Raw genomic sequence first — 27,138 nt, 5'->3', positions numbered from 1 at the left:
GAACTGCGTTGATGCATGAGTATTCTGTTGTTCCCCATATTGCAGCGCCATAACTTATAACTGAAAAGACCATGGTGTCATAGAGCTTCGTAAATACATTATGGGGCATTCCGCTTAGAGTCTTAAACTTTGAGGTAAGCAGATATTTTTTATTTTGTGTGTGTGTGTGTGTGTGTGTGTGTGTGTGTGTGTGTGTGTGTGTCGCGTGTGTATGTTGTATGTATGTCGATATGGATATATGTGTGTGTCTCTGTGTGTGTGAGTGAGAGAGAGAGGGAGAGAGGGAGGGGAGAGGGGGAGAGAGAGGGAGAGGGGAGAGAGGGGGAGAGAGAGAAGGGGGGTGGTGGTTTGTATCAGTTTAATGCAGGAGCAACGCGATGTGAAGTTGATTAGTATTGAAAAACAAGTAACTTCAACGGCGGTCCTGGCTTCACTTCAAGACGCCATTTACCTCATCATTACGATGAGATCACTCATGCTCCCAACATTTAATCAGGATCGTACTTGTACTGTTAATACAGAAATGTATTTGAAGCTGTTCGGACTTCACTCAAGGACAAAACGGTGAGTCCTTATCTACATGTTGTCAACCACAAAGTGGATGAGGTCAAACACTTTATCTGACAGTATGGCAGCCCTACTTCCTTGTGTGGTGGTCCTACTGCTCACTGTTGGTGTGGTCGGGAGACACGCTGTAGGTAAGGCTGGTTATGTACTCTTGCTTGTGTGGTCGGGAGACACGTTGTAGGTGAGGCTGGTTATGTACTCTTGCTTGTGTGGTCGGGAGACACCCTGTAGGTGAGGCTGGTTATGTACTCTTGCTTGTGTGGTCGGGAGACACCCTGTAGGTGAGGCTGGTTATGTACTCTTGCTTGTGTGGTCGGGGGACACCCTGTAGGTGAGGTTAGTTATGTTTTCTTGCTTGTGTGGTCGGGGGACACCCTGTAGGTGAGGCTGGTTATGTACTCTTGCTTGTGTGGTCGGGGACACCCTGTAGGTGAGGCTGGTTATGTATTCTTGCTTGTGTGGTCGGGGACACCCTGTAGGTGAGGCTGATTATGTACTCTTGCTTGTGTGGTCGGGAGACACGCTGTAGGTGAGGCTAGTTATGTACTCTTGCTTGTGTGGTCGGGAGACACGCTGTAGGTAAGGATGGTTATGGACTCTTGCTTGTGTGGTCGGGAGACACGCTGTAGGTAAGGCTGGTTATGTACTCTTGCTTGTGTGGTCGGGAGACACGCTGTAGGTAAGGCTGGTTATATACTCTTGCTTGTGTGGTCGGGAGACACGCTGTAGGTAAGGGTGGTTATATACCCTTGCTTGTGTGGTCGGGAGACACCCTGAAGGTGAGGCTGGTTATGTATTCTTGCTTGTGTGGTCGGGGGACACCCTGTAGGTGAGGCTGGTTATGTACTCTTGCTTGTTTGGTCGGGGGACACCCTGTAGGTGAGGCTGGTTATGTACTCTTGCTTGTGTGGTCGGGGACACCCTGTAGGTGAGGCTGGTTATGTACTCTTGCTTGTGTGGTCGGGAGACACGCTGTAGGTAAGGCTGGTTATGTACTCTTGCTTGTGTGGTCGGGAGACACGCTGTAGGTAAGGCTGGTTATATACTCTTGCTTGTGTGGTCGGGAGACACGCTGTAGGTGAGGCTGGTTATGTACTCTTGCTTGTGTGGTCGGGGACACCCTGTAGGTGAGGCTGGTTATGTACTCTTGCTTTTGTGGTCGGGGGACACCCTGCAGCTGAGGCTGGTTATGTACTCTTGCTTGTGTGGTCGGGAGACACCCTGTAGGTGAGGCTGGTTATGTGCTCTTGCTTGTGTGGTCGGGAGACACCCTGTAGGTGAGGCTGGTTATGTATTCTTGCTTGTGTGGTCGGGAGACACCCTGTAGGTGAGGCTGGTTATTTGCTCTTGCTTGTGTGGTCGGGGGACACCCTGTAGGTGAGGCTGGTTATGTATTCTTGCTTGTGTGGTCTGGAGACACCCTGTAGGTGAGGCTGGTTATGTGCTCTTGCTTGTGTGGTAGGGAGACACCCTGTAGGTGAGGCTGGTTATGTCCTCTTGCTTGTGTGGTCGGGAGACACCCTGTAGGCGAGGCTCGTTATGTAGTCTTGCTTGTGTGGTCGGGGGACACCCTGTAGGTGAGGTTAGTTATGTTTTCTTGCTTGTGTGGTCGGGGACAGCCTGTAGGTGAGGCTGGTTATGTACCTTGCTTGTGTGGTCGGGGACACCCTGTAGGTGAGGCTGGTTATGTATTCTTGCTTGTGTGGTCGGGGACATCCTGTAGGTGAGGCTGAGTATGTACTCTTGCTTGTGTGGTCGGGAGACACCCTGAAGGTGAGGCTGGTTATGTATTCTTGCTTGTGTGGTCGGGGGACACCCTGTAGGTGAGGCTGGTTATGTACTCTTGCTTGTTTGGTCGGGGGACACCCTGTAGGTAAGGCTGGTTATATACTCTTGCTTGTGTGGTCGGGAGACACGCTGTAGGTAAGGGTGGTTATATACTCTTGCTTGTGTGGTCGGGAGACACGCTGTAGGTAAGGCTGGTTATGTACTCTTGCTTGTGTGGTCGGGGGACACCCTGTAGGTGAGGCTGGTTATGTACTCTTGCTTGTGTGGTCGGGGGACACCCTGCAGCTGAGGCTGGTTATGTACTCTTGCTTGTGTGGTCGGGAGACACCCTGTAGGTGAGGCTGGTTATGTACTCTTGCTTGTGTGGTCTGGAGACACCCTGAAGGTGAGGCTGGTTATGTGCTCTTGCTTGTGTGGTCGGGAGACACCCTGTAGGTGAGGCTGGTTATGTATTCTTGCTTGTGTGGTCGGGAGACACCCTGTAGGTGAGGCTGGTTATGTGCTCTTGCTTGTGTGGTAGGGAGACACCCTGTAGGTGAGGCTGGTTATGTACTCTTGCTTGTGTGGTCGGGAGACACCCTGTAGGTGAGGCTCGTCATGTAGTCTTGCTTGTGTGGTCGGGGGACACCCTGTAGGTGAGGCTGGTTATGTACTCTTGCTTGTGTGGTCGGGGGACACGTTATAGGTGAGGCTGGTTATGTATTCTTGCTTGTGTGGTCTGGAGACACCCTGTAGGTGAGGCTGGTTATTTGCTCTTGCTTGTGTGGTCGGGGGACACCCTGTAGGTGAGGCTGGTTATGTACTCTTGCTTGTGTGGTCGGGGACACCCTGTAGGTAAGGCTGGTTATGTAGTCTTGCTTGTGTGGTCGGGGGACACCCTGTAGGTGAGGCTGGTTATGTATTCTTGCTTGTGTGGTCGGGGACACGTTGTAGGTGAGGCTGGTTATGTAGTCTTGCTTGTGTGGTCGGGGGACACTCTGTAGGTGAGGCTAGTTATGTGCTCTTGCTTGTGTGGTCGGGAGACACCCTGTAGGTGAGGCTGGTTATGTACTCTTGCTTGTGTGGTCGGGAGACACCCTGTAGGTGAGGCTCGTCATGTAGTCTTGCTTGTGTGGTCGGGGGACACCCTGTAGGTGAGGCTGGTTATGTATTCTTGCTTGTGTGGTCGGGAGACACCCTGTAGGTGAGGCTGGTTATGTGCTCTTGCTTGTGTGGTAGGGAGACACCCTGTAGGTGAGGCTGGTTATGTACTCTTGCTTGTGTGGTCGGGAGACACCCTGTAGGTGAGGCTCGTCATGTAGTCTTGCTTGTGTGGTCGGGGGACACCCTGTAGGTGAGGCTGGTTATGTACTCTTGCTTGTGTGGTCGGGGGACACGTTGTAGGTGAGGCTGGTTATGTATTCTTGCTTGTGTGGTCGGGAGACACCCTGTAGGTGAGGCTCGTCATGTAGTCTTGCTTGTGTGGTCGGGGGACACCCTGTAGGTGAGGCTGGTTATGTATTCTTGCTTGTGTGGTCGGGAGACACGCTGTAGGTAAGGCTGGTTATATACTCTTGCTTGTGTGGTCGGGAGACACGCTGCAGGTAAGGGTGGTTATATACCCCTTGCTTGTGTGGTCGGGAGACACCCTGTAGGTGAGGCTGGTTATGTATTCTTGCTTGTGTGGTCGGGAGACACGCTGTAGGTAAGGGTGGTTATATACCCTTGCTTGTGTGGTCGGGAGACACCCTGAAGGTGAGGCTGGTTATGTATTCTTGCTTGTGTGGTCGGGGACACCCCTGTAGGTGAGGCTGGTTATGTACTCTTGCTTGTTTGGTCGGGGACACCCTGTAGGTGAGGCTGGTTATGTGCTCTTGCTTGTGTGGTCGGGGGACACCCTGTAGGTGAGGCTGGTTATGTACTCTTGCTTGTGTGGTCGGGAGACACCCTGTAGGTGAGGCTGGTTATGTACTCTTGCTTGTGTGGTCGGGAGACACCCTGTAGGTGAGGCTGGTCATGTAGTCTCTTGCTTGTGTGGTCGGGGGACACCCTGTAGGTGAGGCTGGTTATGTACTCTTGCTTGTGTGGTCGGGGGACACGTTGTAGGTGAGGCTGGTTATGTATTCTTGCTTGTGTGGTCGGGAGACACCCTGTAGGTGAGGCTCGTCATGTAGTCTTGCTTGTGTGGTCGGTCGGGGACACCCTGTAGGTGAGGCTGGTTATGTACTCTTGCTTGTGTGGTCGGGAGACACCCTGTAGGTGAGGCTCTGTTATGTAGTCTCTGCTTGTGTGGTCGGGGACACCCTGTAGGTGAGGTTAGTTATGTTTTCTTGCTTGTGTGGTGGTCGGGGACAGCCTGTAGGTGAGGCTGGTTATGTACTCTTGCTTGTGTGGTCGGTAGACACCCTGTAGGTAAGGCTGATTGTGTACTCTTGCTTGTGTGGTCGGGGACACCCTGTAGGTGAGGCTGGTTATGTGCTCTTGCTTGTGTGGTCGGGGACACCCTGTAGGTGAGGCTGGTTATGTACTCTTGCTTGTGTGGTCACCCTGGGAGACACCCTGTGGTCAGGGAGACAGGTGAGGCTCGTCATGTACTCTTGCTTGTGTGGTCTGGAGACACCCTGTAGGTGAGGCTGGTTATGTACTCTTGCTTGTGTGGTCGGGAGACACCCTGTAGGTGAGGCTCGTCATGTAGTCTTGCTTGTGTGGTCGGGGGACACCCTGTAGGTGAGGCTGGTTATGTATTCTTGCTTGTGTGGTCGGGAGACACGCTGTAGGTAAGGCTGGTTATATACTCTTGCTTGTGTGGTCGGGAGACACGCTGTAGGTAAGGGTGGTTATATACCCTTGCTTGTGTGGTCGGGAGACACCCTGAAGGTGAGGCTGGTTATGTATTCTTGCTTGTGTGGTCGGGGGACACCCTGTAGGTGAGGCTGGTTATGTACTCTTGCTTGTGTGGTCGGGGACACCCTGTAGGTGAGGCTGGTTATGTACTCTTGCTTGTGTGGTCGGGAGACACCCTGTAGGTGAGGCTGGTTATGTACTCTTGCTTGTGTGGTCTGGAGACACCCTGTAGGTGAGGCTGGTTATGTACTCTTGCTTGTGTGGTAGGGAGACACCCTGTAGGTGAGGCTGGTTATGTCCTCTTGCTTGTGTGGTCGGGAGACACCCTGTAGGTGAGGCTCGTTATGTAGTCTTGCTTGTGTGGTCGGGGGACACCCTGTAGGTGAGGTTAGTTATGTTTTCTTGCTTGTGTGGTCGGGGGACAGCCTGTAGATGAGGCTGGTTATGTATTCTTGCTTGTGTGGTCGGGGGACACGTTGTAGGTAAGGCTGGTTATGTATTCTTGCTTGTGTGGTCGGGGGACACGTTGTAGGTGAGGCTAGTTATGTACTCTTGCGTGTATGGTCGAGCAAACTCAAAGGTACTTATCTGATATAGTGAGTGAGTGACTGAGTGAGTGAGTGAATTGGGTTTTTCGACGCTTGTAGCAATATTTAAGCAATATTACGGCGGGGGACACCAGAAATGGGCTTTACACATTGTACCCATGTGAAGAATTGAACCCGGGTTTTCGGCGTGACGATCGAACTCTTTAACCACTTAGCTACCCTAGTGCCCACTTATGTTTATAAACTGTTTATGTAGCTGTGTTTGCGTGATCTGGGATTAACTGGCAGGTGAGTCTGTGATTGTTGTGGTGCTTGTGTGATCAACGGTAAACATACAGGTGAATCTGTGAGTGTCGTGGTGTTTGTGTGGTCAAAGGTAAACATGCAGGTGAATCTGTGAGTGTTGTGGTATTTGTGTGGTCAAAGGTGAACATGCAGGTGAATCTGTGATTGTTGTGGTGTTTGTGTGGTAAAAGGTAAACATGCAGGTGAATCTGTGAGTGTTGTGGTGTTTGTGTGGTAAAGGTAAACATGCAGGTGAATCTGTGATTGTTGTGGCCTTGGTGTGGGCAAAGGTGAAAATGCAGGTCAAAGTGTGATTGTTGTGGTGTCTGTGTGATCAAGGTAAACATGCAGGTGAATCTGTGAGTGTTGTGGTGTCTGTGTGATCAAGGTAAACATGCAGGTGAATCTGTGATTGTTGTGGTGTCTGTGTTATCAAAGGTAATCATGCAGGTGAATTTGTGATTGTTGTGGTGTCTGTGGGGTCAAAGTCTGTTATGGTGTTTGTGTGGGTAAACATGAAGGTGAATCTTGTATTGTTATGGTGTTTGTGTGATTGTGTGATCAAAGGTAATCATGCAGGTGAATCTGTGATTGTTGTGGTCTTGGTGTGGGCAAAGGTGAAAATGCAGGTCAAAGTGTGATTGTTGTGGTGTCTTTGTGATCAAGGTAAACATGCAGGTGAATCTGTGAGTGTTGTGGTGTCTGTGTGATCAAGGTAAACATGCAGGTGAATCTGTGATTGTTGTGGTGTCTGTGGGGTCAAAGTCTGTTATGGTGTTTGTGTGGGTAAACATGCAGGTGAATCTGGTATTGTTATGGTGTTTGTGTGATTGTGTGATGAAAGGTAAACATGCAGATAAATATGTGAGCGGAGTGGTGTTTGTGTGATCAAAGGTGAACATGCAGGTGAATCTGTGATTGTTGTGGTGTCTGTGTGATCAAAGGTAAATATGCAGGTGAATCTGTGATTGTTGTGGTGTCTGTGTGATCAAAGGTAAATATGCAGGTGAATCTGTGATTGTTGAGGTGTTTGTGTGATCAAAGGTAAATGTGTAGGTGAAACTGTGATTGTTGTGGTGTTTGTGTGATCAAGGTAAATATGCAGGTGAATCTGTGAGTGTTGTGGTGTCTGTGTGATCAAGGTAAACATGCAGGTGAATCTGTGATTGTTGTGGTGTCTGTGGGGTCAAAGTCTGTTATGGTGTTTGTGTGGGTAAACATGCAGGTGAATCTGGTATTGTTATGGTGTTTGTGTGATTGTGTGATGAAAGGTAAACATGCAGATAAATATGTGAGCGGAGTGGTGTTTGTGTGATCAAAGGTGAACATGCAGGTGAATCTGTGATTGTTCTGGTGTCTGTGTGATCAAAGGTAAATATGCAGGTGAATCTGTGATTGTTGTGGTGTCTGTATGATCAAAGGTAAATATGCAGGTGAATCTGTGATTGTTGTGGTGTTTGTGTGATCAAAGGTAAATATGCAGGTGAATATGTGATTGTTGAGGTGTTTGTGTGATCAAAGGTAAATGTGTAGGTGAAACTGTGATTGTTGTGGTGTTTGTGTGATCAAAGGTAAATATGCAGGTGAATCTGTGATTGTTGTGGTGTCTGTGTGATCAAAGGTATATATGCAGGTGAATATGTGATTGCTGTGGTGTTTGTGTGATCAAAGGTAAATATGCAGGTGAATATGTGATTGTTGTGGTGCTTGTGTGGTCAAAGGTAAACATGCAGGTGAATCTGTGATTGTTGTGGTGTTTGTGTGATCAAAGGCAAATATGCAGGTGAAACTGTGATTTTTGTGGTGTCTGTGTGGTCAAAGGTAAACATGCAGGTAAATCTGTGATTGTTGTGGTGTCTGTAATCAAAGGTAAACATGCAGATGAATCTGTGATTGTTGTGGTATCTGTGTGGTCAAAGGTAAACATGCAGATGAATCTGTGATTGTTGTGGTGTCTGTGTGGTCAAAGGTAAACATGCAGGTAAAATGTGATTGTTGTGGTGTCTGTAATCAAAGGTAAACATGCAGATGAATCTGTGATTGTTGTGGTATCTGTGTGATCAAAGGTAAACATGCAGGTGAATCTGTGATTGTTGTGGTGTCTGTGTGATCAAAGGTAAATATGCAGGTGAATCTGTGATTGTTGTGTTGTCTGTGTGATCAAAGGTAAATATGCAGGCGAATCTGTGATTGTTGTGGTGTCTGTGGTCAAAGGTCTTCTTACCCTGAAAATGTCCACTGATTACGTATGCATACCAATTAATGATCCCGAGAAAGCCCTCGTCTTCAGCATCCCGTCCTTGAAGACAAACGGGATCGAGTGGTCAGGCTTGCTGACTTGGCTGATGCAAGGCATGGTATCCTAAATCCGTAGATCGACGTTCATGATGTCAGTCACTGGACTGTCTGGTTCAGGCACGATTATTTACAGATTGTCGTCCTATGGCTCAAATAGTGCGACGTTTACCAACAAACAAACAAAACAAGATAATATATTAGAAATATCAATAACTGCACCTGATTCTAGATGACTGTCGACAACACGGTGGAACCTGTTCCCCTGATCACGACGGTTGTCAACATATATTTTGGTCCGGCTACTGTCATCGCCAACACGGCCACACCCACCTGTGTTGTGTGAGACAACATCCCGTGACACACGTCACAACAGGTGACCCCCTTTTACATATGCTTAAACACACCACATAGTAATATATCTTTTGGAATTGGAAATATCTTTTTGCTCAAAACGTATGTTTTGTGTACTGCTAAATGTGTGTTCACAAGTATCATGACACGTGTAATGTATTCATTATTATGACATGTGTTATATCCTGTTTTGTTAAATTAAAAGGAAGACGTGACGAATACAGTCAAAATAGTGCCTTAATACAAATCAATAGTTTTCATTTCTGCAAGTTCCTTATAGTTTACATGTTCACAACGTGTCAACAAGGTTGATTTAGTTGTTATTCGCACAACGTTTCACTTTCAGCAAAAAAAGCAGTCTTTCTGTTTTGTTTCATTTTAAAGAGATATTACAAAATTGTCAGTGTAATCTAATTATTTACACAGCATTAGCAAATTGTGACTGATAACAGCTGTGTGTTTTATTTTCATGCCATTGCCAATAATTACAGCTCACAGAAAAACACTGCAAAATATGTTTCATTTGCATAACGCTTGTTCCAAATTTACACGTTTCCTCCTGTTAACTCTATGTGTCATGAATTGTCTGCATTTTAGTTTAAGAAGAATTTAATTTTGCAGATATTACTCAAATAAATTAAAATATTAACAGGACAAACAGTGTTTTCATCGCATTAAGTTGACTTTCTTATATTGAATCACAAAGTTATTCCTCCCCCATATTTGAAACTTCAGTATTTTGTTAGTTAAATACAATGCATCTGTTTCAAATGTGGTTTAACATATTGAGCTTTTTACCCATTGCGTTTTAAATCTCTTACTTGGTGGCAAAGAGACAACTCACATCGCCTATTGCTCAGAATATTGATGGTTTCCGTAATAACAATAAAGTACAATTTACTTCCATAGGTAATGAAACCTCTAACAGGTAATGCTGAACTGATCAGAACTACAACTACAACCACAACCACAACCACAACCACAACCACAACCACAACCACAACCACAACCACAACTATAACTGTAATTAAAACTATAATTATGACTATTAATTATTACTATACTTGGGAGGCCCTTGCTCATACAATAGAGGAGACTGACACAGCGCTGTCCACTGACAAGATAGAAAAGCTAGCCTTAGTCTGTTTCAAAAGCACTTGATTTTGTTAACAGGGAGGAGGAAGTACTGAGTGGATCAGGGACATTACATCGTGTTAATGGCGTGCTTGTTCAACCAACTTCCATGACCTAAGTGTCATCCAGATCAAAATGTATGAGGATAAAGTTGAGTATTCTGATAAAAAAACAAAACTTTCCAAACTTGTCCAGGGAAAAAGGGAAGGCCCACCGTGATCTGAGCCAGTTGACCTTTATTCAGAATCTGAAAGAAACTGTGGTTTCTTCTGAGAATGCATGATCCAACAAAACAGACATTACTATCTTTGGCAGGAAATAACATACTGACAAGAGATGAGGTAAAGGTTTGTTTTTTTCATACAGTAGATTACACAATTAATGCCTCAGCAACAGAAATTGCAACTGAACAAGAAATTATCCATCCGTCTGTCTACATCCATCGCTGCAAATTCAGAATATAGTTGTGGTTTGTGAACAGGCTGGTTTGTGACTTGCGGCACATTTATAAGTACAAATTAAATCTTTGGACATGCGCAGTCATCGACTTGTACATGAAGTGTATTTCAGAAGGCAGGACACGTTCTATAATTCTCATACCAATCTTTCAAAGTTTTCCATAAATTTATTTGACATTTCCAGTAGGCCTAAACTGGTTCCATGACTACCTCCAAATTCAATAAAATCCATCAAACGTGAATCCGTGAAGCTTTGATGGATAATGAAGGGTGTTACAACAGTAACAGTCCAATGCGAGCAACAGCAAAGTCCACAGAATCAACGTTCATCTTACACCCCGACTTTTGATGTAAAGCATGCTCGTTTTCTTCCTTGGTGATGAAGGCTTCATCAGTCACTCACCCCATGTTTTTCTCCCCTACAGATGCACCAGCTCCGAAACCAACACAAGCCATCCAATATAGCCACCCATGTAAGTTACTCATATGGGTTCGTCTGATTTATTTTCTACTTTTTACTTAAACCTGTATGAGAAATTTAATTAAAAAAGATATCTTGAGTGCAATGCTTTACATATGTACAAATGGAGTGTCTTACCAAAGTTATCTCCCTTAGCACAATGCGGAACCCGTGCGTTTGCCGGCGGTATCCTTGGAAGAAGAATCGTAGGAGGGTCGCGGTCTGCACCGGGGGAGTGGCCTTGGCAGGTGGGTTGACTGGTGAAATGTGTACAACCCACAGATGTTAACTGTGGGGGAGAAGCAGATGCTGAACAAATTGTTTGTCATGACTTAGAAGTGATATGTATACAACCTACAGGTGCTAGCTATGGGGGAGAAGTGGATACTGAACTAATTGTTTGTCATGACTTAGAAGTGATATGTGTACAACCTACAGGTGCTAGCTATGGGGGAGAAGTGGATACTGAACTAATTGTTTGTCATGACTTAGAAGTGATATGTGTACAACCTACAGGTGCTAGCTGTGGGGAGAAGTAGATGCTGAACTAATTGTTTGTCCTGACTGAGAAGTGATATGAGTACTCGTTCTTTACGTCACTTGCTATTATATTGTCAGGTGCTCCTGGGGGTGGACACACCTTTGAAACGGATAGTCGTACACAATGCACTTCGCCAGGCAGAGTTGCGTCCCTTAGTTCGTATTCTCATGTCAGGATGTCAAGACACTTTCTCCACCTATAGGCTACCACTGTTGACACGTATATGTCCTTGTCCAGTTCACAGGTTTATATAAGAAGACAAAGAGGGAAGTCAAGACACTTTTTCCATCTACAACGTTAGTAGTATACACAATGGGGCTACTGGACCAGGATTTTTAAATTAAGCCCTTGAGGAGTCCCTAATCCCGTAGTCCCATTGTGTATACTACTACTGAGGAGCATGCAAAATTTGATGAAAATCGTTCAAATAGTTTCTGAAATATTGACTTTTAAGTGAGCATGGGGTCGGAAAAGGCAAAATGTCCAACTTTTTGTCGTAATTAAGTCTTAATTAATCTAATGAAGTCATCGAGAGTGTTCCCAATGCCGTTTTGCTATAGCGTAACCATCTGCCGAGATGCATGCAAAATGTAACGAAAATCGGTCAAATAGTTTAGGAAATAATCACTTTTTAGTGAGCACGGGGTCGGTCTGGCGAAAGGCTAACAATCCAACTTATTGTCGTACTTGTTATATATTATCAAGGCGAGAGGTGTTTTTAGCTGAATGAAACTCAGGTCTCGGAAGTCATCATCACGCTTCCGTCTCGGGGGTTGCTTTGAGCGAGCGCCGTGGACGAGTACAAGTGTGTATGCGTGTGTCTCTCGGCTCGGCTATGATGATGATGCACGTCTAGCTGCCTAGAGAGGCTACAGATGTCTGAAAGTGAATGAAACGCATCTTTCGGCAGTTTGCCCCCGGGTCGTCGTCTCGGTATCACCGACCGAGCGCTGTTGGCGAGTCGCGGTGTGTGGCTCAGCTCGGCTTGTACAGCTGACTGGCTGGCAACGTTATGTTGATTTCCACCAAATCATACCACATCTCTCGGCAGTTTCCCTGGGTCGACTCGCTGCCGTGTCAGTAGCATTGAGAGAGTGCTGTGGGTGAGTCGCAGTGTGTGTGTGTGTGTGTGTGTGTGTGTGTGATTCGGCTCGGCTATTTACCTACAGCTCGCTGAGATGGCTGGCTACGTTATGTTGATGTCCGCGAAACAGTTTATTGTAAATCTCCTATGATTTGTTTGGTTTTCATAATGAAGGCTTTTCGGGCCTGTTGCTTCCCTTTTTCAATGAATTTTTTTCTCGTCTTCGCAAATGACGGCGTTTTTACAAGATTTGGTCAGAATGTCTTGTTTCATTCTGTGATATTTTGCGATTTCTGATAGTACGCAAGGAAACTCTTCCTCGGAGACTTTAGAGTCGGTGAGCACGGTGGGAATATGATCATCTATTGTGTTTAACTTCGCTTTGGCTAGAATTCTAATTTCGTCGTGTTTCAATGCTTTACGTTTCAGTCTGCGAGCAGCGTTCCGCTGTTCACGACTTTCGTCAGGTAGTGATCTTTGTTGTCTGTGAAAACGTGGGGAGAGTCGAGCGTGATGTTGAGATTCCAGTCGAATTGGGATGGCACTAATACCCATTTGTTGTTGTTGTTGAAAATGAGAGTCTACAGCGTGTTTCTGGAGACGGTCGTGGTCTCGACGTCGTCAAGGTGCAACAGCCTACCGCAGAAGGCTGAGGTTATCGTCCATTCGTCCTCGTCGTTGCGTATCAGGTTGTACCAAGTGTTGTTGACTGCTCCTTCGGTATCGACGAAATCGCCAAGGTCCTTGTTCTTACCACCAGCACCGGCGGCAGTAGAGGGTGGCAGTTTGATGCGTTTGTAAAGTATCAGTTGCAAGGTGTACAGTTTGCCGTCGACTCCGGGTTCGTCGAATCCGCGATTTTCCCAAGGTCGGAGATCGCTATATTGGCGCATTTTAGAACGCGTGTTCCTGGACCATGGACCGTCGCGCTGCATATATCTTGTACTTATGGGATCGTGTTTAACGTCTAAAACCGAAATTTTCAATTCCGTGATGTTGCCTCGGATTAATTTCTTGTACTGCCGCGATGAAAACGATTCGGTTCTGCCGTCGATGTACTTTTCCGTATTTACCGGCATGGCTCTCAGCAGTGTGGAAGGTCGTTCGCCTTGAAGGTTGTCCGTCGTGCTCAGCTGATCGAGATGAATGCACAGTTTGCAGTGCGGAATGAGATCGGGTAATGTCGTACTGGTCACGGTGTTTTCCGGTTGTATGTCGTTTTTTAGTCTCAAGTCGTTTTTTCAGTTGTTGACTAACACGACCGTGCCGTTCGAGTCTTCATTTTTAGTTCAGCTCCCACAGGTTTGAAGATTTCTTCGTTGAGCGAGCACACGCTGTAGTAGCCGTCCATTATTTGGTTGCGGGCGTTATTGACGAACAGCCTGTTGTTTCTGCCGTTGATGTTGATCCATCGCGGGTAGTAGGTGTTGTCGCAGAGCGCACCTTCTTGCTGACCGGACGTGTTATCGATCACATGCAGCAGCTGAACGGACTCGACGCTCGTGATTCCCGGAAGCGTCACGTACATATTGAAAAGTAGATATGTATACAAATATAGCTTTTAATCACTGCGTCCCTTCATTATCGATTTGAACTTCGGATAGTCGCACGCAATGGTTCAACGTAATTTTTTGTGTGCTTTAAAGCATTGTAATACTCGTCCACAGCCTGCTTCGTTGCACACAGTGTCCCCCATGAACGAGGTACCTCGTCAAAGGCTGCTGCATCATTGTCGTTCAGCTGGTGTACGTTGAAATTGTCCATGGGAATATCGTCAGACATTTTTTTATATTATGAAACTTTCCGAAGATCGGGAGAGCTGCTCGGTGTCAAAGCAGTGCGTCAGTTGGTGACGATCACCAACAATCCGAGCACAATCGATCAAAACTAAATGCTGCTGGTTCGATTCCGCAACCCTGGTGAGAAAGATGTCATCATCCCCGGCACGGCTCGACTGGCTTTTTACATCACGTTGGAGTCCACGAACGACAAACGCACGGTCGTGCGCAACCTGGGTCGCGCCATCGTCAAGAAATCCACCATCAAAATCAGCTGGAACGAGGTCAGCAGTGATGTGTTTTACTGTTACACGGACCTCTGGAGAACCTCAAACAAACGCAATGACATGGCGTATCAACGACTTTGTCGGAATAACGATGTATCGAATGAAATCCATGTGGGGTATGGTTTCATGCAAGACCAGCTCGGCAATATAACAGCAGGAGAAAAAGCTGTTGCCGAGGCGTACAGGATTTGCATACCGCTTCGAGCCACTCGAGGGGCACATGCCATTTTACCAAGCCACACTGGGAGACCGGCTGGAATACGAACTCATGTTCAACGACTACGGCAAAGTTATCTTCATGCAGGACGGCACCGAGGCCAGCTATGTCGTCGACAACATCTCGGTGGAGTTCGACATGGTCATGAGTACGGAACTGTCCCAGCATATTCACCAACAGTACTCGGGAAAGCTGTCCCATCCTGTGTTGCGACAGAGCAACATGCTGTGGAACATCAACTTGAACATGCCGCCTCGATCGATGAAAGGCATCTTGATCATTCCCGTGGTGGAGTACGAGCCGTTTCGAAGAATCCCGGAATCCCGAGATCACGAAAGTGGAAGGTGTGCCCAACCACCTGTTCAGCCAAGGCAAGCGAGCTCATCAGCAGTGGGACGAGATAAAAAAACTACCGGCCATCAAGCCACACTCGTATGAAGTCAACGACGTCGCCAAAGACCTGAGTTTCACCTACATGACGCTCAGTAAGTACCTGGATAAGCATTACGCACTGTGGCTGGACATGGGATCCACAAACAACGACAGACTACACGGCAGCAGGCGCCGCATTGACAACAGCAGCGAGGGGATCACCAACCAAATCTCCAAGGGGCAAAATCCGACTGGCAAGTTAAATTTATATTTGTATGTGATTATGGACGCACAACTCAATATAGACAATGGAATATTCGTGCAAGCCATTTATTGATTTACCTCGCGATCGCCACTGCACCATCGTGTGCGGTCAGACGGGATGCGGCAAGATGGCATTCGTGCTGTACATGCTGGAAGGTTACTATCGTGATGTGTTCAACCACATGGTCATACTCTGCCCCACTTTACGGGTGAACAAGACGTACCCGGAGAGACCGTGCGTGATGACGGACCCGGACTTGCACAAAATCGACCTGGTAATTCGTCTGCAGTACTGGTTGCAGGTTTACCACGACAAGCTGAAAGGGGAATCGATGCTGTTCATCCTGGACGACTGCAGCGCAACAGGAGGAGGAAACGCTGATGGAAGAATAACGACGACACACACCGATACAACTAGTCACCACCAAGAATCCTAAAAAGTCGCCGCTAGAAGAAATGGTGGTTTAGCCAAGCACCGCAAAAATAATACCCATTACACTCCGTGGATTGTTGCCGCCGTGGCAACGGGATTAAGCGTGGTCGTTGTTATGCTGCTATATAATAATAACAAGCCACCACCACCGCAACAGCAGACGATGCAATTAGAAATAAATCCGCATGTTAAGTTATATTTTTGTTAAAAAATATATATCTATTTTATATACACACAATGTCGTCCGAAGGAAAAACATTCCTCAACGATGCATATCACGCCGCCGTCGTCGCCGGACAAACTGTAGGTTACGCTCGCTTAACGAAAATGGTTCTCAAACAGCCAAAGATCAAACTCAATTTCAAAGTGCAGGACATGAGCATGCTCGTCATGGACTTAGGGATGGTGATGGCCACCAAGGACATTCTCGTGAAACAAGGAATTATATCGGAAAATATTTTGAAGTAATATTAAAAAAACACATAATATATGAAAGAATGGCTATGATCGCCATGATGGTCGGTGGTGCATTAGTCAACGCCCTGGCATTTTCCGGCAGCAATTATCTCTTCTCCAAATTACGAACGTCGAACGCGGCCGAAATGGAAGGGGAACGTAAACGTCAAGATTTGGCCTTGGAGAAACTGCAAGCCGCGCAAGCCGAGTTCACCAAAAAACGCGTGCAGAGAATACAGTTCATCAACGACCAACTCTCGCGCGAAACCACGCCGTTCAAACGTTCAAGAACGTCGATGACGCCATGCGAGAATACTACCTGCTCACCAGCAAACGACTCGAACCTCTCCGCGATGAATCCACCCTCTTGCAGTTTTACACACCTTTCCCGGAACAGAAAGACCGGGAACTGATTTTCGTGGCGCTGGGTCAAGCGGTGATCGTGTTGATTGCCAAACAATTGGACTAAAATATATTTATGTGCATATATATAAAGATGGGAAAACGTGCACCGTATAACTGCAAGTATGTGCTGCCAGGAAAAAACGAAACCTGCGGCAGGAAATGCACCACCGAATATTGAGGCATACACATGATGTCCATACGAAAGGGTTTCGTGAATTACAGTGCGAAATGTGCGGCGTGGACGTGAAATGCCATTATCATCGTTGCAAAGCCCAAGGAGCGGACGTGGTAAGAGGCCATCTTATCTACTTGACGAAATGCTCATTAAAAAGTGATTATTTCCTAAACTATTTGACCGATTTTCGTTAAATTTGGCATGCATCACGGCAGATGGTTACGCTATAGCAAAACGGCATTGGGAACACTCTCGGTGACTTCATTACATTAATTTAGACTTACTTACGACAAAAAGTTGGACAGTTTGCCTTTTCCGACCGACCCCATGCTCACTTAAAAGTCAATATTACAGAAACTATTTGACCGATTTTCATCAAATTTTGCATGCTCCTCAGTAGTAGTAAACACAATGGGGCTACAGGATTAGGGACTCCTCAAGGGCTCAATATATAGCGGGGGGGGGGGGGGAAGGAGGGGCCTGGTCCCGTAGCCCCATTGTGTATACTACGACGTTACAACTATACACACTGATATGTGCTTTTCCTGTTCACAGGTTCATATAAGAAGACACAGAGGGACGTCAATACCTTTTCTCCGCCTACAACGCTACCACAATAGGCTCTTATATGTCCTTTTCCTGTTCACAGGTTTATATAACGTATGACGGCAAGTCCGCCTGTTCAGGTGTAATCATCGCAGACACTTGGGTCCTCACGGCCGCACACTGCATTCAAAAGTAAGTTTTCAATTAGCATAACTACAGGAACTGAACGTTTAGATTCCTGACACTGATTGTTGCCATTTCCCGTTCTGTTGTGTGTGCCTAAATAACAGTACTATGCGTGTCGTATGTTTCCGTTTCTTTTGTATGTGCCTAAATAACAGTACTATACGTGGCGTATGTCTTCCTTATTTCTGTATGTGCTTCAATAACAGTATTATACATGGCGTATGTTTTCCTTTCTGTTGTATGTGCCTAAATAACAGTATTATGCGTGTCGTATGTTTTCCTTTCTGTTGTATGTGCCTAAATAACAGTACTATACGTGGCGTATGTTTTCCTTTCTGTTGTATGTGCTTAAATAACAGTATTATACATGGCGTATGTTTTCCTTTCTGTTGTATGTGCCTAAATAACAGTATTATGCGTGTCGTATGTTTGCATTTCTGTTGTATGTGCCTAAATAACAGTACTATACGTGGCGTATGTTTTCCTTTCTGTTGTATGTGCCTAAATAACAGTATTATACGTGGCGTATGTTTCCGTTTCTTTTGTATGTGCCTAAATAACAGTACTATACATGGCGTATGTCTTCCTTTCTGTTGTATGTGGCTAAATACAGTACATGTAATATTTATAAAAACATATATCGGCGGGGTTTTGTGATCACAAGCAGGTTTATTTGTGAAATTTATAATGTAATAAAAAGAGAATCTCACCTGATATCAATTATGTCAACACGAGTTGATAAAGTTACAAATTTACATATTTTAACTTTTATCAATGAGTTTTGATAAATTTGATATCAGAAGACACGAGGGTGAGATTCTATTTATCATCCAAAATTATTCTTCATTAGTTTTCAATGGAAAATGTACATCTCTGAACACGGTACTGCCATTAGACTTACAATGCAGCGATGTCATAGCATTGTGACGTCATCAAGTTCATGACGTCATAGCACTGTCAGGGCATTGAACAAAATCTACTGTCAAACGATATCTTAGGATATATCGTTTAATCTCACACAGAACACAGTTGTGGATACTAAAGAAATGTATTACTCGCCCGTGGAAGATACTGCAGTGTAATAAGTTTATAGAGAATACTACACGAGGTCTCATTACATACGAATTATACGAAACGAGTGTCCTTCCTATGGTAACTGACCGAGCGAAAGCGAGGTCAGAAACCATAGGAAGGTCACAGTTTCGTATAATTCGTATGTTATGAGACCGAGTGTGGTATTTTTATTTATTACCCACGTCTTACATGCTTTAAATTGACAAAATAGCGTATTTTGTTATTTTAATGGTTTCAAACCGCAACCGGTTTCATAAAGATGTTGCGGAAGAATGTTGTTCTGTAGTACACTTTTTGCATGACGTCACAGTGTAATGACGTCACTACGCCCTGCTCGTCTGCCCCCTTGGTAACCGACGTCACGATGCATGTCGGCTGTCATCGCCTCATACAGCCTCCTACATTATACTACTCCGTAGCATCCCGTTTCTTGGTTTGCAGTTGCTTCATTCGGCTAACCTCACTGGTGGAAACTTTACGTTTATGTTTTTCGACGCATATAATGTCTCAGTTCGACTCACAATTATACAGCGATACGGCAACGTTCGCAATGTTTACATTCCCACAATGCATCTAAGTTGTAGAATGAATGAATTCACGTGTTTGTTATGAATGAACAGGTAGTTCCGTCACAACGTGACCTAACTGAGAGGTCATCGGTTATCCAATCAAATCGTTAGAATGTCACGTCAAGTCGTTACGACACAGGTCAACGCGATACGACACTTGTGTGACGTACGGGATTAGTATGCAACTACCCATACGTTGACCACGTGGGTAATAAACAGCAATATTACACTAGTGTAATACCGCGAGACATATGACGTCATAATGGTTACAGTTATGACGTCACAATGCTAATGTCTCTGTCGCAATGGTATTAGACCTTGCCTGACTCGAGGAAAATTGATATGAGAGTCATCACACTATAGACAGTTTCTATCAATTTATGTTGGAGGGTAATAAACAGAATACTAAACTCGCTTCCGTGAAATACCCTTTTTATCAAACTCATGAAAGATTTAGCATCATTAACTCGTTTAATACAATTGGTATTACATGGAAGGTCGTTTAGTATCCTCTTTAGAATATGGATGTACAGGGGAACCTTTTTTTATTTCAAAACGTATATTGTTGTTGTTTTATTAAATAACCATGGTTGTTACAGTAAAGGAGTGTATGACATTACCTATGTATTGTGGGTTCACTCCCAACTGAAAAGCTGAGTAGAGAAATCAAAGTATGATGATTATTTTTACCCTTAATGAGTGTAGAGGGATTATCTTAGCTTGGGTTCTAGTGTGGAGGGATTATCTTAGCTTGGGTTCTAGTGTGGAGGGATTATCTTAGCTTGGGTTCTAGTGTAGAGGGATTATCTTAGCTTGGGTTCTAGTGTGGAGGGATTATCTTAGCTTGGGTTCTAGTGTGGAGGGATTATCTTAGCTTGGGTTCTAGTGTGGAGTTATCTTAGGAGGGATTATCTTAGCTTGGGTTCTAGTGTGGAGGGATTATCTTAGCTTGGGTTCTAGTGTGTGGAGGGATTATCTTAGCTTGGGTTCTAGTGTGGAGGGATTATCTTAGCTTGGGTTCTAGTGTGGAGGGACTATCTTAGCTTGGGTTCTAGTGTGGAGGGATTATCTTAGCTTGGGTTCTAGTGTGGAGGGATTATCTTAGCTTGGGTTCTAGTGTGGAGGGACTATCTTAGCTTGGGTTCTAGTGTGGAGGGATTATCTTAGCTTGGGTTCTAGTGTGGGAGGGATTATCTTAGCTTGGGTTCTAGTGTGGAGGGATTATCTTAGCTTGGGTTCTAGTGTGGAGGGATTATCTTAGCTTGGGTTCTAGTGTGGAGGGATTATCTTAGCTTGGGTTCTAGTGTAGAGGGATTATCTTAGCTTGGGTTCTAGTGTAGAGGGATTATCTTAGCTTGGGTTCTAGTGTAGAGGGATTATCTTAGCTTGGGTTCTAGTGTAGAGGGATTATCTTATCTTAGCTTGGGTTCTAGTGTAGAGGGATTATCTTAGCTTGGGTTCTAGTGTAGAGGGATTATCTTAGCTTGGGTTCCAGTGTTGAGGGATTATCTTAGCTTGGGTTTTAGTGTGGAGGGATTATCTTAGCTTGGGTTCTAGTGTGGAGGGATTATCTTAGCTTGGGTTCTAGTGTGGAGGGATTATCTTAGCTTGGGTTCTAGTGTGGAGGGACTATGTCCAATTTTCAAAACAAACAACCTGTAGTATACGTATACAAAGTTTTATTCAGAGTAGAGGAGTTATCCCCAAATATCCAAACAAATAATGAACGAGCACAAGATCCCTGATTCACTCAGCTACTAATGATTCAAACACTGTATAGAATGCAAATATTGTTTCTTTGATGTAAATATATTGATATGAGGAAGGTATGTGTTGATCGATGTGTGCCATGTGTTACAGTGCGGAAAGTCTAGGTAGGTACATGGTGAGGGCGGGAGAGTACAACACGAAGACTCACGACAGTACAGAACAATACTACAGCGTCCACAAGATTATACCCCATCCAGAGTTCAATGTTGGTAATATATGTTCATATTCAGTGGACCTCGGAATCTGGGTTAGGGAATTGATCTGCAGTAAGAGGCGCCTAACGGGATCGGGCAGTCAGGTTGCTTAACATGTCATCGTATCCCCAGTTGCGTTGATCGATGCTCATGCTGTTGGTCACTGGATTGTTTGGTCAGGCACGATTAATTGCAGACAGCCACCATATATCTGGAATTCTGCTGTAATATTAAGTTGAATATTCTTTTGGGGATATCAGCTTCTGTTCATGGATATTCCTTTGTTGCAAGACAATTTATACTACTAATTGATGTTGTTCACTTTCAAAAGTTCTAAATATAAACACTGTACGTTTACACAGAAAAAGCACACAACACATTCTAGACCCAGGTTTGGAACTTATAAAAAGAACTTGATACAATTATGGACATAAAATGCTTTACCACGCGATGTGAAAGCTTAACGAATGCCTTGTTGACCTTTACTTTGCAGAAGGTCACTGCTCAAAATGACATAAGCTTTGATGCGCATCGGCAACAGCCAATTTGCCTTCAACAACAATGTCAGAGCGATTTGCCTCCCTGCATCGGCCAACTCCCCACGGGCTGCTTTGTGACTGGATGGGGTGAAACCCACGGTAAGAGTGAGTGAGTGAGTGGAATGAATGATGCTTTAAACCCGCATCAGCAATATTGCAGCTATTAGCGGCTCACGGTAAGTAAGGATGCTGAAAGGATACCACAGGGTACGGAAGGAGCATCCAAGTATCTTACCTCGTGAGCTGTTAGGTAAATCAAGACCATGTTATCCACACCATGTTATCCAACACCGTATGCGTAATGTTTTTGTTTACACAGTCTCCGAGGATATATTGGAATATATTCCTTCCTAGTTAACAACATATACACGTCGGACCATACGATACATTAGTGTGTTTGTTTGTTTCCGTGTTAGTTGTTTGTTTGTTGTTGCCCAACTTAACACTATTCCAGCTGTGTGCGTGTGAGTATGCGTGTGCGTGTGCGTCTTTTGCACCAATAGAGTTGCGTGTTGTAAGGATGCTACGCAGGGGACTAAATCGTCCATTTTGAATTTATGAGACACCTGGACACCTGGTGTATCTATTTTTAGATGATGCGTCTTTGTCTCAGGTCTATATTGAGATCTATGAAGGTGTGAACATCTGGTGTGTCTATTTTAGACTCGGGTGGGTAATAAAAGGTCCCCATGAACAGCCCTCTATACACAGTTTCAGTCATTACACCTAGTGATTACACATTGTGGATATACCAGTGTATTTCTTATGGGATTACTAATCAACCTGGCATTATACTGTGTGATTCACTGGGTTTATATATTTCAATAGCTCAGCCTCAACCAACTACATCTCTGGAGTAATTAAACATTGTGTATATTTCTCACTTGATTTCAAAACATCTTTGGATTATACACTGGCGACGTTGACTATACATTAATATACCACCGGTGTGCGCCATACTTTATCTCTCTCAAAGCGAGCGCCCATTATCGCAGTATCAATTCCCGTCTGACTAATGCTGTAACTATAACTATATTAAAATTGTGAAGAAACAGATTGATTCATACTGTACTCCAACAATGAATGACTCATTTTGCCCACCCGTAAGTCCGGCCTACAGATGTTCAAAGCTATGTTTACGGGAGGAATCCCTCTCCCACCCAAGCATGAAGATTAAGAAAACAAGCGTATAATGGAGTGAAAAATAAAATAACTTCAAATACATGTTACCGAGTGTACATGTTAATACTTTCTTTTAATTTGCGACAGCCTACGAATGAGTGTACCATAGTTCATTCTGCCATAACATTGCCTCTCTCCACATTCAATGGACCGAGAAGCATGACGGCCTTCACGCCCATTGAAGAAACCAGTCATACGTCGCGTCCCCCGCGCCATTTGAAAAAAATGATAAATATAACAAAAGTCTAGGCCATGCCCGTCGATGAAAAAAAGGCTGAGTAAAATGTCGAAACTCATAGCGAAATCACACACAGCATGCTTCTCACCAAAATATCCCATGTAGAACGAGTCACCATGAACTTGCTTTAAAATCCCACATAATCATATGAATAAATACAAGCCCGATACACACAGAAGAATACAACCTATAGATAGTTGATTACACATGACCTCACATATGCCATGAGCCTGCTTTAAAACTCACACACACCATATGGATAAACACAGCCCGATACACACACAGGCTACGATCGATAGAAAAGTTGACCGCGACTCCGTTTGCGCTACGAATCATTAAATCTCGGCACAATAAACACAGTCCGCATCATAATCAGGCCTTTCCCTAGATTCATCGTTTTTTTTCTAAACTATGGCTTGCATTAAACCAATTTTAGTGTGTAGATGTACTCGCATTGTTAACATCTGACTCACGATTCTGTCGTCAAACAACATTATTCACACAATACGTTCATACGCAAAAAATACTCACAAATTAGAATAGAGAATGATCCATCACATACATTCCACACCTACTGTGCTGTTTTAAACGGTCATGAAACCGCCAGAATACCTAAACACGCACAGCTTTAACATACCGCCTGTACACGGCGGTGAACAAAACATTCAAGCTTGGCGCCAACAGCCCCTGCCTAAAACCCGGTTCTGTCAAAGAGCTGGATCGCAAAAGGGTCTATCAAACCGGTTCGCAAATGGTTCTGACTCAATATGGCTACATGTCCAAACCGGCCACATGTCCAAAACGGCTTTGTAGACCAAAATGGCTTTACAACACTAGTGTAATAGCTTATGTATTTATAAACCGTTTATATATATATATATGTATATAAATATATTCATTACAGATCATTAAAATTGTTGTTGTATTCAATACAATGAACTGTAACAGTTGTTATCTTCAATACCATGAACTGAAACAGTGGTTATCTTGTATTCAATCAACAGGAATGACGATTAAACTGAAACTTGTATGTCTGATAATAGTATGAGGAGGTTAAACATTTTCGTGGATTCAGTGAAATAGGGTTGAAATTGGTATTATAAAAAACCAAGAATTGTACAACAGTTGTCTTATGTCAATCCTCCAGCAATACATTCAGTGAGTTTAGTACACTCTCAGCAGCTCTATGGCGGTGGTCTGTACATAATTGCCCACACAATCCAGTGATCAACAGCATGAGCGTCATTCTACACCATGTGTCATGTGTCAACCAGCGAGCCTGACCACCCGATCCCGTTAGTCGCCTCTTATGACAAGCATGGGTTACTGAAGGGTAACAGGGGAACAATACATTAAGAAACAAGAGAGATATACAGATTTCATTGTTTTCTGATGAATGTGGTTGCACTGGTTGCTGCTGCTGCTGCATGCCACCTGTGTGTGTGTATCGGGCTGTAGTTAATTCATGTAATTGTGTGTGAGTTTTAAAGTGAGGCTCAATGGCATATGTGAGTCATGTGTAATCAACTATCTATAGGTTTGTATTCTCCTCTGTGTGTATCGGGCTGCATTTATTCATATGCCGTTATGTGGGATTTTAAAGTAAGTTCATGGTGATTGGTTCTACATGGGATTATTTTGGTGAGAAGCATGCTGTGTGTGATTTCTGCCATGGTTTCAACATTTTATCAGTTTTTTCTCATCGACAGGCATGGCTAGGACTTTGTTATTTGTTTAAATCTATATATTTATCATTTTTCAAAATGGCGGCGGGGACGTTGATGTATGACCTGGTTTCCTTCAATGGGCGTGAAGGCCGTCATGCTTCTCGGTCCATTTGAACGTAAGGAGGCAATGTTATGGCAGAATGAAACATGGTACACCTCATTCGTAGGCTGTCGCAACAAATTAAAAGAGTGACAATATGTACACCTCGGTAACATGTATTTAGTGCCTTATTTTTTCGCCATTATACGCATGCGTTCTTTAATCTTCATGCTTGGGTGGGAGAGGTTATTCCCTGCAAGCTGATAGCTTTGAATATCTGTAGGTCGGACTTACAGGGTGGGCAAATTGAGTCATTCGATTGTTGAGTACAGTGCATGATCAATCTGTTTCTTCACATTTTAAATAGTTCCATAGTTGATCGGGACTGAAATTGATACTGCGATAATGGGCGCTCGCACAGAGATAAAAAGAGAAATACACCGGTATATGGTGGAATTCACCCAGTGTATAATCAAAAGTGAAAATCAAGTGAGAAATATACACAATGTTTAATGCCACTCCAGAGATGTGAAGTTGAGGATTTCTGAGGCTATTGAAAATGTAACCCCATTGAATCACACAGTAATGCCAGGTTGATTAATAACTTCCCATAAGACGCATGTATATCACTGTAAATCCACAGGGTGTAACTGAGAGCTGTGGCGCTACTGTTGATTGCTGTGCCGTACCCACCCGAGTCTAATTGGTAAAGCCAGACACACCAGATGTTCACACCATAGATCTCAATGCTAAGACCTGAAGAGACAAAAGACATCTAAAAATAGATATACACCAGTGGGCTCCCGGAAGTATCATTATAAATTCAAAATGGACGATTTAGTCCCTAAGTAGCATCATTACAAATAGTTGCGTCAGGTAGGTCTGCTAGAGATAATAACTCAGAGAACTACCATGAGCCAGATTTCTCAGCATCATGCTAACTGGTAAGAAAGTGTAATCCCCAAAAATATAACTAATGTTACATACTATGTTTGTTGGAAGAAGGCCAGTGTGTTCATGTTATTATTGAGACGTGTGTGTTACTGTAATCTTCCTGTGTCCAAGGTCAGGAGGAGGCGGTTTCCTGAAGAAGGCTAGTGTGTCCATATTGTGTGAGATGTGTGTGTCACTGTAAAATTCCTGTGTCCAATGCCAAGGGCAGCGGTTTCCTGAAGAAGGCCAGTGTGTCCATATTGTGTGAGAGACATGTGTTGGCAACTGTAATATTCCTGTGTCCAATGTCAGGACGGCGGTTTCCTGAAGAAGGCCAGTGTGTCCATATTGTGTGAGACGTGTGTAACTGTATTCCTGTGTCCAATGTCAGATTTTAGCGGTTTCCTGAAGAAGGCCAGTGTGTCCATATATTATTGTGGTACGTGTGTGTACTGTAACATTCCCTGTGTTTAAGGTCCCACCAGGACAGCGTATTCCTACAGAAGGCTAAAACCATTTGTGTGAGACGTTGTGGCATAACTGTAAATATTCCTGTGTCCAATGTCAGGACAGCGGTTTCCTGAAGAAGGCTAGGTGTGTCCATATTGTGTGATACGTGTATTGTTACTGTGCCAGTAATTCCTGTGTCCAAGGTCAGGAGAGCTGGTTTCCTGAAGAGAGGGCTCAGTGTGTCCCATATTGTGTGAGATGTGTGTGTAACTGTAAAATTCCTGTGTCCAATGCCAGGACAGCGGTTTTCACTGAAGGCTGGAGTGTGTCCAAGAGAGATTGTGTGAGACGTGTGTAAACTGTAACATTCCTGTGGTCCAATGTCAGGACAGCGTTTTCCTGAAGAAGGCCAGTGTGTCCATATCATATTGTGTGAGACATGCGTCTAACTGTAACATTCTGTGTTTAAGGTCACCAGGACAGCGGTTTCCTAGAAGAAGGCTAGATATTCCATATTGTGTGAGACGTGTTATTGTAACTGTAACATTCCTGTGTCCAATGTCAGGACCTCGGTTGAAGAAAGCTGGAGTGTGTCCATATTATTTGTGAGACGTGTGTGTAACAACATTCCATAATGTTTACAGTCACCAGGACAGCGGTTTCCCTGAAGAAGGCCAGTGTGTCCATATTGTGAGACAGTGTGTATTAATAACTGCTAACATTTACCTGTGTCCAATGTCAGGACAGCCAGTTTCCTGAAGAAGAACTAGATGTGTCCATATTGTGTGAGACACGTGTGTAACTGTAACATTCCTGTGTTTAAAGGTCGCCAGGACAGTAGTTTCCTGAAGAAGGCTAGTGTGTCGATTGTGCCGTTGGCTGAATGTAGGACAGACTACGCCAACGTTAACTACAACGTCTTCGACAAATGCATATGTGCATTCTGGTGGCTTGAAAATGATGCCT

The 27,138-nt window shown here is 44.4% G+C and overlaps 1 protein-coding gene across 1 annotated transcript; it reads left to right on the top strand.

Moving 5' to 3' along the window:
• Nucleotides 1-628: 628 nt before the first annotated feature.
• LOC124283337 (coagulation factor IX-like) lies at nucleotides 629-27,138 on the top strand (the record flags this gene model as incomplete). The annotated part of the gene is made up of 8 exons (XM_046719377.1): nucleotides 629-698; nucleotides 8,539-8,682; nucleotides 10,678-10,725; nucleotides 10,869-10,960; nucleotides 17,374-17,462; nucleotides 20,960-21,074; nucleotides 26,035-26,161; nucleotides 26,998-27,138. Coding segments are annotated over exons 1-8 (826 nt in total), but the record flags the coding sequence as incomplete, so codon positions are not given.

Source organism: Haliotis rubra, unplaced genomic scaffold (genome assembly GCF_003918875.1).
Source record: "Haliotis rubra isolate DU_JTF1 unplaced genomic scaffold, ASM391887v1 Scf1091, whole genome shotgun sequence".
NCBI lineage: Eukaryota > Metazoa > Mollusca > Gastropoda > Lepetellida > Haliotidae > Haliotis > Haliotis rubra.
This window is presented reverse-complemented; position numbering and strand designations above follow the sequence as displayed.